The sequence below is a fragment of the Scyliorhinus canicula genome, chromosome 6 (assembly GCF_902713615.1).
Source record: "Scyliorhinus canicula chromosome 6, sScyCan1.1, whole genome shotgun sequence".
In the NCBI taxonomy this organism is placed as follows: Eukaryota; Metazoa; Chordata; class Chondrichthyes; order Carcharhiniformes; family Scyliorhinidae; genus Scyliorhinus; species Scyliorhinus canicula.
The window spans coordinates 110,055,575-110,069,920 of NC_052151.1; the positions used below are offsets into that span (position 1 = coordinate 110,055,575).

Genomic DNA, 14,346 nt, shown 5'->3' on the forward strand with positions numbered 1-14,346 from the left:
ATAGATTTCAAATTGAGTATATTTACTTAAGAATTATAATGCATTCGCCATTTTAGAATTTTGTATTGACAGTTAGTAAACAGTTCCTTTTATACACACTCTCCCCACCTCTGCTACCCGTTAACTTGGCCAATTCTCAAAAGAGAACATTAAAAAAAATAAACTTTTGAGTATCCAGTAAATTTTTTCCAATTAAGGGGCAATTTAGCGCGGCCAATTCAGCCACCTATCGTGCACACCTTTGGGTTGTGTTGTGAAAGCCACGCAGACACGGGGAGAATGTGCAAACTCCACATGGACAGTGACCCGGGGTCGGGATCGAACCCGGGTCTTTGATGCCCTGCGGCAGCAGTGCTAACCACTGCGCCACCTTGCTGTCCTACAAGAGAATATTTTTAACACTCACTTCTAAATAGTTCAGACTATTTCTAATTTGTCTAATTGTATTTTTGTTTTTCCAGTGGAGGTTACTGTGGAATATGATTATGAAGCTGAGCACGTGGATGAACTTACACTAAAGGTTGGCGATCTCATCAAGAATGTCAGAAAACTTGAAGAAGAAGGGTGGTGTGAAGGAGAGTTAAATGGAAAAAGGGGATTGTTCCCTGATAATTTTGTCAAAGTGAGTGAAGGAAAACAATACTGTTGCAAATCCATTGTGATTTTCTCAGTTTATGGAAATGATGATCATATTTTTGTATGTTGACTTTGTCTAACAGTTTTAAGAACATTAAGTTTAAAAGGACAAAACTTTTCTGTAGTTTGTTTTTACGATCATCTTGGTAATGATTATATGTGTCAGCAAACAGCTTATGAAAACTGTGTTGTGTGAGCTATGTAATATGCTTGCAAATTACGGCAATGGTATTTTATAATTTAGTTAAATACACATTGTGTTCCTGAATAAAGATCTCAAAAATCCCATTTGGATTTTGCCACTGTCAAAATGGATATGTGGGTGTGTGCGTGTAACATTGATTGAAGTGTTGAGGGATAAAAGGGGCGAGGGTGCTAAATATATGCATTTGTTGTGAGGTCATAGTCAAGTGAATTTATAAGTAAATAAGTAAAATTTAGAAATTTGCATTCCGAAATAGAGAGGGACTTCGTTTTTGTAGCTATTAAATTTCAATGGGCAGTATAAAGCTTTTACAGGTTGAAAATATTTTATTAATAAAGCTCATTAAGTTTTATTTGGTCCCGAAAGTGGGAGCAATAGGAAAGACATGATTTTTACATTTCAGAAAAGTTTAAGTTGAAAGGACTGCTGTCCTTCCATTCAAAGATGAAAAGGAAAAATAACGGGTCAGGAGAGATGCTGAGTTGATTTGTTGTTAGCTGTGTGAAGATGATCTCCAGGAAACAGCTTTGGGCTGCGATACGGTGAAGTCTAAATCAGTCATTCAAACAAGCCAGCAAAAGCCGTCTTGTTTCTGAAGGTTTTTGGATTTCCACATCAGAGTGATGGAGACTTTGAGAGGTTGTGTGCTATACATTTACTAAAGAGCAGTTTTGCCTTGAATAATACTGGATTTTTATAGCTGAACATCGATAAGGAAGTATTGCCTGAACAGTGCTCGCTTGTGGGTCTAACCAAGTAGGGAGTCTTTTGTGGGGAATGTTTTGTGAGACATCTTAAATTCTAACTATAATCCTGTGTGCTTATGTTTTCTTTTTTTCATCTTTGAAAATCTTTTACATTTAAGTTTTAAAATCCCAAAAGTGTTACTGGACCACTTGCTGCTGGGATTAGTGCGTTTTCTCCTCATTTTCAACAGGGTATTTCCGGCCTTGGATGACTGCCTGTGTGTAGTTCTCCCCCCGCCCCTCCAAGCCAAATTTCTCTCTGGGATTTGGTTTGTTCAGGCATCAACATCTGCTTGATCCTTCATCCACCACTAATGAGGACCTGTGCATTGGATTGCACGAGGATGATTGCAGGGTTGCAAAAGAAGCAAAATAGTGTCTATCAAACTTGCTTTCTGATTCCATGATTTAAAAAAGATCCTTGCGATCTCTTTATTTGTTAGCCCAGGCTCTGTTGAAAGGATATCCACTATAAAGTTACATATCAGAACACAGATTTGGAATCTGGATCTTCACTCATTGGCTAGCTCAGAGCAAAATGATCTGTTAACATAGTTGGTAGCTCTGTCGCGAAAAGCAAAAAACCTGGTGCTCAAGGAATTCAGTCTTCCTGACCCAATGGTCATTTCACAAATGGTATTTCTGATCAATCTCTGCTTGTTTGCTCAGGTTGTTTGGTGCAAATGATGTACTCTTCTTTTAGATCACCTGGATGTCTCACTTCAACACTGCTGATTTTAATGAAGACCTTTTTGTGTTATGGGATGTAGAAATACTTTCCATCCAAAGGGAAACTCGCCTCAATGCATCATGGCTTTTGTGTATTACATTTTGTCCTCCCTTGATCAGAAACAAGAAGTATAAGATAAATAATGTATTTAGATTCCACATGGATACTATTTGACAACCTAACTGTAGACTAAAAGAATCCACTCCAGTTTGTTTCCTGTTCCTGTGTTCCCTTCACCCTTCACCCCGGCCCCCCCATCCCACTCCCCCCACAACCCATTTCAGTAGGACGTCCAAGAGGCTGGACCTGTAAAGAGTGTTATTGTTCGCTCACAGATCAGTGCAAATGTAGATGTCCTGACATTGTCCCCAGCAGCCCGGTGGTGCAATGGTTTAGCCCTGCTGCCTCATAGCGACAAGGACTCTGGTTTAATACAGTTCTTGGATGTGTGGAGTCTGCATATTCTTCCCATGTCTGCATATGTTTCCTCCATGCGCTCCCATGGTCCAAAGATGCGCAGGTTAGGTGGATTGGCCATGATCAATGCGCGGGGTTACGGTGATAGGGTGGGGGAGTGGGCCTAGGTAGAGTGCTCTTTTGGAGGGCTGGTGCAGAACCTTCTGCACTGTAGAGATGCTATGGATTCTACCTTTTACAGGTATAATTAGTTAGTTGTCATTTCCTGACCTGTTTCACTTGAGAGTTCTAAGACTTGTTGGAGGTTTTGGCAGCAGTTTGCAGCATAAATCTTTGATGTCATGTTATGTATCATTTTCACTGCAACCCAAGGTGGCAATGCACAAACTTGGATTGGATTTGTTTATTGGCCTGTGTACCGAGGTACAGTGAAAAGTATTGTTTTGCGCACAGTTCAGACCGATCATTCCATACATGAAAACATAATACATAGGGCAAACTTAAAATACACAATGTAAATACATAGACACAGGCATCGGGTGAACCATACAGGAATGTAGTACTACTCAGTAGAGACGATGTGTGAAGAGATCCATAAGAGGGTCATTTAGGAATCTGGTAACAGCGGGCAAGAAGCTGCTTTTGAATCTGTTAGTGCGTGTTCTCAGACATTTGTATCCCCTGCCCGATGGAAGAAGTTGGAAGAGTGAATAAGCCGTGTGGGAGAGGTCTTTGATTATGCTGCCTGCTTTCCCAAGGCAGTGGGAGGTGTAGGACAGAGTCGATGGATGGGAGGATTAACTCTTAATTGATTATCTCCGTGTGTATTTGTTCTTTAATTTGGTTCTAATAACTCTATTTTCTATCTTGTGCATGCATCTATCTAGGACATTCTGATGGGGAGGGTGAGCAGCCGGAGTTGTGGTCCATGTCAGTACCAACGTCATAAGTAAAAAGAGGGCTGAGGCACTGCAAGCAGAATTTCGGAATGAGGAAATAAATTAAATAGCAGGATCTCAAAGGTAGTAATCACAGGATTACTCCCAATGCCAGGTGAGCGAGAGCAGGAACAGAGATGTTGTGGGAGGAAGGGATTTAGATTCCTGATGCATTCGGGCCGATTCTGAGGACGATGGGACCTGTACATGCTGGATGAATTGCACGTCGGCAGGGGCATTTCGTAGTACTGTGGGTTAATCTAACGTGGCAGGGGCATGGGGACCTGAGTGGTGAGGCACAAGGGAGATTTAAAAAAAAAAAAGGTAAAATGCAATAGTGGAAGGTGGAGGAAACGAGGGCTGGTAGAAAACAGGGCTACAGCTCAAGATAATTGTGTAAAAATGTTAAAAAGACATGTCTAGAGGCACTGCCTCTGAATTCATGGAGCATTTGCAATAAGATAGACGAATTAACAGCACAAGTAGTTGTAAATGGGTGTGATATGATTGTGATAATCAAGATATTGGTGCAGGGTGACCAGGCTGAGGACAAAATATCCAAGTGTATTCAATATTTACGAAGGACAGGCAAAGGAGGTGGGGTGGCATTGTTAGCAAAATATGAAATCCGCATACAAGTCACAGAGGACATTGGCCCATGAAATCTGGATGGTGCGTTAGTCTGGCTGGAGCTTAGAAGCAACATGTGGCGGAAAATATGAGAGGGAGTTGTCTGTAGGTCTCCAAACTGTAGTGCTAAGGTAGAGAATGGCATTAAACAGGCATCCTAGAATCCCTACAGTGCAGACAGAGGCCATTCGGCCCATCGAGTCTGCATCGACCCTTCGAATTAGCTCTCCGCTCATTTATGAGTGTCCACCTCGCCCTATCCCCGAAATCCCAAAACCTAACTTGCACATCCCTGAATAATTTAGCATGGCCAATCTACCTAACCAGCACATCTTTGGACTGTGGGAGGAAACCGGAACACCCGGAGGAAATCCATGAAGACACTGAGAGAAAAGCAAAATACTGTGAATGGTGGAATCTGAAACGAAAGAGAAAATGCTGAAAAATCTGAAGATCTGGCAGCATCTGTTGGGAGATGCCTCTTTGTCAAAGCTTACTCAGAGAACATAGAAACTCCACAGTCACCTGAGGCTGGAATTGAACCCTGATCCCTGGCACTGGGATGCAGCAGTGCAACCACTGTGCCCTAATTAGAGATGTGTGACGAGGTTGCTATGGTAATCATGAGTGACCTCAAAACACATATTGACTGGGCAAACTACATTAGCAATGATACAGTGGCGGATGAATTCCTGGAGTGTGTACAGGATTTTCTTTGGACCAGTATGTTGAACTAACTTGGGAACACACTATCCTAGGTTTGATATCCTGCAATGAGAAGGGGTTAATTAATAACGTTGTACAGGGTCCTTCAGGAACGAAATTAAGGCTAGTATCAGATCAAAAGAGGAGTCATATAAAGTTGTTAGAAAAAGTAGCAAATCTGTGGATTGGGAGTAGTTTAGAATTCAGCAAAGGAGGACCTTGAGATTGATTAAGGTAGAAAGAAAATTGAGTATGAGAATAAACTTGCAAGGAATGTAAAAGCAGACTGTAAAAGCTTCTATGGGTATGCAAAAAGAAAACAGTTGAGACAAATGTAGATGTAGTTTGAAACAGGAGAATTGATAATGGGAAAGGAGGAAATGGCAAGAGCAGTAGAACAATTTATTTCTGTCTTCATAGAAGATCATCCAAATAACTACTCAGAAATGGGAAGGAGCCAAATATCTATGAGAAGGAGGAACTGAAGGAAATTAGTATTTGTAAAATAAAAACACTGACAAAATCAGCGGGACTAAAAGCTGGTAAAATTCCCGGACCTGATGATTGACATCCCAGGGTACTAAAGGAGGGTGGCCATGGAAATAGTGGATGCATTGGTTATTGCCGTGCAAAATTCTGTAGATCCTGGAACAAGCCCGGAAGATTGGAGTATGGCAAATGTAACTACACAATATAAAAAAGGATTGAGGGAGAAAACAGGAAATTACAGACCGGTTAGCCTAACACCACTAGGAGGCAAAATGCTAGCGCCTATTATAAAGGATGTGATAATTGGACACTTAGAAAATATCAACGGGATTAGACAAAGTCAACATAGGTTTGTGAGAGGGAAATCATGTGTGACAAACTTACTGGAGTTGTTTTGAGGACCTAACTAGCAGAATAGATGAGGACCAACCAATGGATGTGGTGTACTTGGATTTTCAGAAAGCATGTGATAAAGTCCTACATAAGAGGTTAGAATGAATGAATGAATGAAAATCACTTATTGTCACAAGAGGCTTCAAATTAAGTTACTGTGAAAAGCCCCTAGTCACCACGTTCCAGCGTCTGTTTGGGGAGGCTGGTACGGGAATTGAACCGTGCTGCTGGCCTGCCCTGGTCTGCTTTCAAAGCCAGCCCTTTAGCCCTGTGCAAAACCAGCCCCTAGTTAGTGTGCAAAATGTAATTGCATGGATTGAGAATTGGTTAGAAGACAGGAAATGGCGAGTAGGAATAAATTGTTGTTTTTAAAATTGCAAGGTGGTGACAAGTGGAGCATCACTGGGTTCAGAGCTTGAACCCCAACTGTTAACAAAAAATATCAACTATTTGGATGAGGGAATTAAATATAATATTTCAAATTCGCTGACAACATAGTATGAGGGGGTGGGATCCAGAGCTGGCTAATCTGCTTATTAAAGTATTGCAGTAAGCAGCATTTTAATATGCACTCGCCGGAGTTAACCAAGGCATGGGATCTAACCCCTGTGCCTCTGAGGCACTGAGCGAGCACTGGCCTCTAAAAATGGGGACCGGCTACCAGGGGGCCCCTGGGTGACCAGGCTCTGGGCACCAGCACTGGTTAGCACTAGCCTCCTGAAATGGGGACCAGGCATACCAGGGGGCCTCTGGGTGACCAGCTCTGGGCACAATGGTACACTGGCACCTCCAATGGCAGCCTGGCACCCTGACACTCCCAGCTTGGGTGCCTGGGCAGTGCCACAGAGTGCCACCCTAGCACTACCAGAGTTCCCGGACTGGCAGTGCCATGTTCCCGGCTGGCATTTTGCCCATATTGGGGATTTGACCCCAGGTTGTCCTGCACTTATTAGGTGGGTGCAGGGGGCTCAATAACCCCCTTACAGATGAGTTGGGGCATTGGGGAGGTGGGGGGGATCCTGTGTCATGTTGGGGAGGGGGGGGGGACTTCAAGGGAACGGGACTTTATTTAAAAATAGTGCCCCAATCTCTTCCTGCACTGACGAGCGGAGATCCTCTGAAATCCAAAAACCTGGTTTACTTTAAATATTATCTGCTGAATGTGGAATCCCCACTAAAAATTATTTGTAAGGTGAATCACCAGGTCTGATTACCTATCTACCTGTCTATCTATCCTCAATCCGTAGGAAAATTGAAAAGTTGTATCTAGCAGGTTAGGGCTCCCTTCTCGGGCAATGCCATAACGCAATGGTTAGCACTGTGGCTTCACAGCGCCAGGGTCCCAGGTTCGATTCCCGGCTGGATCACTGTGCAGAGTCTGCACGTTCTCCCCGCGTCTGCGTGGGTTTCCTCCGGGTGTTCTGGTTTCCTCCCCCCAAGTTCCGAAAGATGTGCTGTTCGGTAATTTGGACATTCTGAATTCTCCCTCAGTGTACCCGAACAGGCGCCGGAATGTGATGACTAGGGGCTTTTCACAGTAACTTCATTGCAGTGTTAATGTAAGCCTACTTGTGACAATAAAAATTTCCAATAGTGAATTTAGAATAAATTTATTTCCCCACAGAATGGTGAGAATATGGAACTTGTTAGCCCATGGAATGTGAACAATTGAGGCATGGAAGGGAAGCCAAATAAACACATGGGTGAAAGGAATAGAAAGCTATGTTGATAGGATGAGTAAGCGTAAGTTTGGAAGAGGCTCTGTGGAGCATAAACAGTGGCAGAGACCAGTTGGACAAAAAAAACCTGTCACTGTGTGTACGTTCCAGCTATTATTCTCATTTTAAAAGTGTTGACTTAGTTTCAAAAATGTGACCACTATCAAAAAGTTCACTTTCAGCAACATACTTTTCCTCCAGTTGCATGATCTAATGCCTCAGTCACCTTTTCCACACTTCCTTCATTTTCTTCCTCTTCACGTGGCAAAATGAGTCGTATTCCATGGGAGGAATGGGCAGTATAGTATACTGCTAACAGTTCCTTCTCTCATGTATGATTATGATCTTTAAAGCAGCATTTTTATTGTAATGAATATAACTTTTTACTTTCTTCTGTCATACAACTTTTAAGACTTTTTTTTCATTATCAATCTGTAGCCTGTTATACTGTCATTCAACATTTGACTTGGAAGAGCTGACAGAGACTCGTGCAGTCCAAGAGACTTTTGGATCGCACTTAGCATATCGAGCTGTCGGAGAGAGTTTTACTTGCCACGTCCACAGAGTGTTTGCAGTAGCAGAAAATGTAATTGGCAGACAAACTGCACAAAAGTTCAGTAGAATTTCAGTTGTTAGAAAAAAAAGTTAGCAGGTAGGAGTGTGAATTAAAAAAAAAAACAAGGTTATATATTTGGAGGAGACTCTGATATACTGCTGAAATTAATAATTCAATCTCCCTTCATCCAGTCTTGGAGATGGAGCTTTTAACCAGCTGTACAAGTCTGGCTGTGCTTTATGCTGCTTGTACACTGTAAGAATGATTTATGACTATGAGCCAGCAACTCGAACACCTAGTTGCCATAAGAAGCATTAAAATTTAATTTGGATTATTTTGGTTGTAATGTCCAAATTCGATTGCTCAAAACAATGAGGTTTCATTTGAGCCCTTGTAATTATTTTTGAGAATGTGCTGAACTCCTCTTATAGCCATGGCACTTTGATTTCAAACATAATGTTGAGTATTTTTTAACAAACTGCTCTCTCTCTCTTTTGGGAGGGAAATGTCGAGTAGGAAGTGAATAAGTGGCAAAGGTTGCTGATTGTTTTAGCAGGTTACAAAAGCAATAGGTGAAAATAAAATATGATGTTTGGCCCATTAGATCTGCTCCACCACTCAATGAGATCATGATTGGTATGATAATGTTCAACTCCACTTTGCTACCTTATCCCCATAACCCTTGATTCCTTTATTGATTAAAAATATGTCCATCTCTGCCTTGAACGTACTTTAAAATTTTTTTTTAGAGAACCCAATTATTTGTTTTCCAATTAAGGGGCAATTTAGCATGGCCAATTCACCAAACCTGCACATCTTTGTTTGTGGGGGCGAGACCCAAGCAAACACGGGGAGAATGTGCAAACTCCACACAGACAGTGACTCTGGTTCGAACCCGGGTCCTCGGTAACGTGAGGCAGCAGTGTGAGCCACTGCGTCACCGTCCTGCCCTAGCCTTGGAACACATCTAACGACCCAGTATCTACAGCCCTCCTCGGTAAAGAATTCCACAGATTCACTACTCTTGAGCAGAAATTTCTCCTCGCCTCCGTCTTAAAAGGGCGACACCTTACTGTGAGATCATCCCTCTGGTCCTAGACTATCCCACAAGGGGTAACAACCTCTCAGTGTCTGCCCTGTCAAGCCCCCTGTATGTCTCAATCAAGTCACCTCTCATTCTTATAAACTCCAGTGAGTACAGGCCCATTCTACTTAAGCTCTCCGCATAAGAAAATCCCTCTATGCCTGTAAACAACCTTCTCTGGATTGCCACCAGTGCCTGTATATGTTTGCTTAGATAAGGGGACCAAAACTATTCACAGTATTCCAGGTGTGGTCTAACTAGTGCCTTGTGTAGTTTGGCAAGACTTCCCTATTTTTGTACTCCATTCCCTTTGAATAAAGGCCAACATTCCATTTGCCTTCCCGACTAACTGCTGAACTTGCATGCTAGCTGTTTCTGATTTCTGCATAAGCACCCCCAAATCCCTCGGCGCTGCAGTTTTTCCATTTAAATAACATTGAACCCCTTTATTCTTCCTGCCAATGTCCATAACTTCACAATTTCTCACATTATATTCCATCTGCCAAGTTTTTACCCACACAGCAAACCTATCTATATGAAAATGAAATGAAATGAAAATCGCTTATTGTCACGAGTAAACTTCAAATGAAGTTACTGTGAAAAGCTTGTAGTCGCCACATTCCGGTGCCTGTTCGGGGAGGCTGTTACGGGAATTTAACCGTGCTGCGGGCCTGCCTGGGTCTGCTTTAAAAGCCAGTGATTTAGCCCAGTGTGCTAAACTAGCCCCTGGTTCTATCTGTAAAGAATTTGGAACCTTCTCGGGCTACAAACGTAACCTGTGCAAAAGTGAGGCATTCCCAGTGAACCCAAACGGGGGAGGGACAGAGCTGAAGGGGCTCCCATTTAAAACGTCCCAGAACAGATTCCACTACCTGGGGATCCAAATAGCCAGAGACTGGACACAGATCCACAAGTGGAACCTGACTAGCCTGGTGGAGGAAGTAAGAAAAGACCTTCAACGGTGGGGCTCACTTCCACTCTCCCTGGCAGGGAGAGTGCAGGCGATCAAGATGAACATACTGCCAAGGTTCCTCTTCCTGTTTCGATCCATCCCGATCTTCATCCCCAAGGCCTTTTTCCAAAACGTAGACAGTCCAATCATGGGGGAAGAACCTGAGAATTCCTAAACCGACACGGCAAAGAGGAAAAGTCAGTGGGGGGGCCTGGCTCTACCGAACCTATAATACTACCACTGGGCAGCAACGGCAGAAAAAGTGAGGCAATGAGTAAAAGAACCCAACACCGATTGGGTGTAAATGGAGGAGGCATCCTGTAAGGAACGACCCTCCGGGCCCTGGCCACAGCAGCACTCCCATCCTCCTCAACAAGATGCACAACAAGCCCAGTGGTAGCAGCCACACTGAGCACGTGGGTCCAGTTGAGACCGCACTTCGGGATAACCAAAATGGCCCCCATCTGCGGCAATCACAGATTCCCCCCCAGCTATGCTAAATACCACCTTCAAAAGATGGAGGCGGGACGGGCGACACTGACGGTTGGGGACTTCTACCTAGGCCGCAGACTGGCGACACTGGACGAACTGACGAGGAAGTAGAAATTAGCAAAAGGACAGGAATTGAAACACCTCCAAATAAAACACTTCCTCCGCAAAGAGACAGTAGGGTACTCCGGGGACCAAGAAAACACACTACTAGAGGATCTGATAGGCACAAGCAGTGAGAAGGCGGGGACGGGGCGCTATGTGGGAAAATATACGGACAGCTACTGGACAGGGCTCGAACACCACTGGACAAGACCAGACAAAAATGGAAGGATGAACTGGGGACAGAGGTAGGATGCGGACTCTGGAGCGAAGCACTGAGCAGGGCGATGTCCAAGGTTGTGGGGGTGAGGGTGAAGCCATGCCCAATAGTAGCAATCTTCGGGGTATCGGAGCAGCCAGAGTTACACATGGGGAAGGGGGCCAACGCCCTTGCTTTTGCTTCCCTAATCGCACGCCGGAGAATCCTGCTCAGCTGGTAATCGGCAGCACCACCAAAAGCTGCAGACTGGCTCGCTGACCTCTTGGAATTTCTCCACCTGGCGAAGATTAAGTACACTATCCAAGGGTCACAGGAAGGTTTCCTGGATACTTGGGGGCAGTCCGTTGGCCTGTTCCAAAACCTGTTCGAGGCCAGCAACGAGGAGTAGGCTAGGTTTAAAAAAAAAAGTGAGGAACCAAAGGACTGTGCAAACGGAGAGCAGAAGGAAGGTGGGGAAACCACAAGAGAAGAGGAAGGGTATTGAAGCCAGTGGCGGATAGGAGGAAGGGGGAGGGGGGAGGTGGTTTATCATAGACCGATCCAGAGGGCAACAAAATGTACACAGTTAGTTAAATAAAGGACAAAACAAACCGCTATATGAAATAAAGTAAATTAGCGCGGACAAGAAAAAAGTAATGTATATACACAACTGTTTATAAATATGGGAAATGCCAATAAAAATTTCCAAAAAGAAAATATTCAGAAGAAAGTGCTGCAACATTTATTTAGATAATAGGATTCAGCCTGTTATGTGACTTTCTCGTAGATATTCTCAGTAAAGTATCTAATATTCTGTACATAGCCTGTTTAACTTATCGTTCATGGGATGTGGGCATCGCTGACTGGGCCAACATTTATTGCCCATCCAGAATTGCCCTTGAGGGGGCAGTTAAGAGTCAACCACATTGCTCTGGATCTGGAGTCACATGTAGGACAGACTAGGTAAGGATGGCAGATTTCCTTCCCTAAATGGTACTAGTGAGCCAGATTGGTTTTTACAACAATTGACAACTTTTAATTTAAGATTTTTATTGAATTCGAGTTTCACCGTTTGAAGTGGCGGGTTTTGAACCCAGGTTCCCAGAGCATTTCCCTGGATTTCTGGTTTCTAGTTCAGTGACAACACCAGTGCGCCACCGCCTCTCCGTACTACAGTGCCACATGACTCAATTAAGTAATAGTTCAATTGGTCAAAATTAATCGAATGTCATATAATTTTAATTGAAAGAACGTTGTGTACGCTAACTGGGCAAATGTTGGAAGAGATATTGCTGATCATGCAACTTTCAAAGGTCCATATTAGAGCTAGGTCATATTAAAGCTATGTGTGCATTTGTTCAAATATGTGCATTGGCAGGAAGAATTGATTCTACAAATCAACTCAGTTTGAGAAGAAGTGTACTTACTGGAGGAAAGGGCTGAGATGTGTTGTTGCCATAGTCAAACTGCTGTCTTCTTTGGGACTACCTCTAAGAAGACATGATGAGACATCAGTGTCAATTCGAAGAGGTAATTTTTTTTTGCCTGCCTTGAATATCTCCATGAATTTGATTAGTTTCTCAGAGAAGATTTGAAAATTTATCAATATTGCGGCTCAGGGATGACCAATGTTTTAACGCTGAGAACTTCATCACTATAATGGCAGAGTGGCTCAGAAACCAATTCACTAGTGAAGTAAAAGATGCCAAATATTGTTCCATAATAGTTGATTCAAGACCAGATGTGAATCATGTGAATCATGTGGACCAAGTAACATTAATTTTAAGATATGTGACCAGTGATGTTAAAGTTGCAGAGCATATTTTTTTGTCCAGCAACATTCCCAGACTTCTGAGTATCTGGAGACAACTGTTTTGGAAATTGCTGCAAAATTATGTTTGGACATGGAAAATTGTCATGGACAGAGCTTAGATAATGCCGCAAATATGGCAGAAAAATAGGACTGCAAAATGTAAATCCCGAAGCATTGTCCATCCCCTACCACTCCTTGAATTTAATCTGCAATGCTACAACTAAATCCTGTGAAGGAGCTGTACATTTTTTTTTACTTTATTCAAAATGTGTATCCTTTGTTTGGTTTCCACGCGTCGGTGGAATATGTGGCAATCACGTTTGGAGCAGGCAAATGGAAAATATTTTATCAAATTAATTTGTGATACCAGACGGTCCACTCTTGCAGATGCTGTTTTGGTTTTGAAAAGGAACATTGTTGATAGAAAGGAAACCTTTCATAACCGCATCAAATTCAGAAAAAACCCACATGTGAAAGCTGAAGCAAAATGCTTGGCCGAACAGTTTAAAAAGTACGATATTACTGTTTTTTTACTGTTTTGTTGAACCATTTACGTGAAAGAAAGAATGGTGTCAGCAAATGACTAAAAACATTGATACAATGTTATTGAATGCTGCACAATCGTTAGCCTCAGTTGAACATTGTTAAAGTTCAAAATTATAGCTTGGTGGAAGCAGAGGCTCTAACTTTAGCAAAAATACAGGTCCCGTTGATGATAACTGTATAAGACGGGAGTGAGTTATTTTCCAATTAAACTAGAGACAATGAAGTCCATTTAAAAGGGACAGAGAAGGTAATCGTTGAGACTGCCAATGTTATTTTTGACGCAAAAATTGTGCAGTTGCAGAATAGATGTAAATCTCTGAAGAAAACATGAGTGCTTTTCGACAGAATCTTGGATGAGAATACTAAAAGCCACTGCAGTAAGAAATGAAGTGAATTCTACCGGGAGGACATTGGCACAATTTTTTATGAAGGTGAAGTGAAACAATTCATTCATTTCATTGATATTGATCACCTCCAAGTTTTGAGATTACCAGCCAGAACTATACAGTATAGTTTGTAGGCAATCTTTCCGAATGTGGAAACCATTCTGAAAATATTTTTAACAATACCCACCACAAATGCTTCCAGTGAACTTTATTTTTTGGTATTAAAAAGAGTTGAAAAATTATTGGCGAAATTCAACGAGTCATGAACACTTGCCAAGTCCAGCAATATTGACAAATGAAAGTGCATTTTTACAAGGTTTTACCTACAATGATACAATTAATGTCTTTGTGAAGAAAGGATATATAATCTAAATTGTCATGCCAACAAGGGACGAAGAAAGGAAGTCTAAAAAATCTGTCTGTCTTCCATATTCTCTTGCTAAATTCTGTTTTTCAACATGGACCATTGCTGGTCTGATATAATGGCTGCAGCTGTTTAGAACTGATAGTTCTAACCACCAAAGACTGGCCTTCAGAAATCCTCTTCAGGACGAAGAATGGAATCCTGCAGACAGCGCCACTGGTATTGTACTTTAACTCGCTGGATACTCC

The 14,346-nt window shown here is 42.5% G+C and overlaps 1 protein-coding gene across 2 annotated transcripts in view; it reads left to right on the forward strand.

Moving 5' to 3' along the window:
- The window catches only part of LOC119967389 (CD2-associated protein), a 277,194-nt gene that overhangs the window by 66,646 nt on the left and 196,202 nt on the right, over window positions 1–14,346 (forward strand). For both annotated transcript variants that reach the window (XM_038799889.1, XM_038799890.1), the window contains exon 2: window positions 462–622. In XM_038799889.1, the coding sequence (XP_038655817.1) occupies window positions 462–622 (161 nt within the window). The remainder of the gene's footprint in view (window positions 1–461; window positions 623–14,346) is intronic.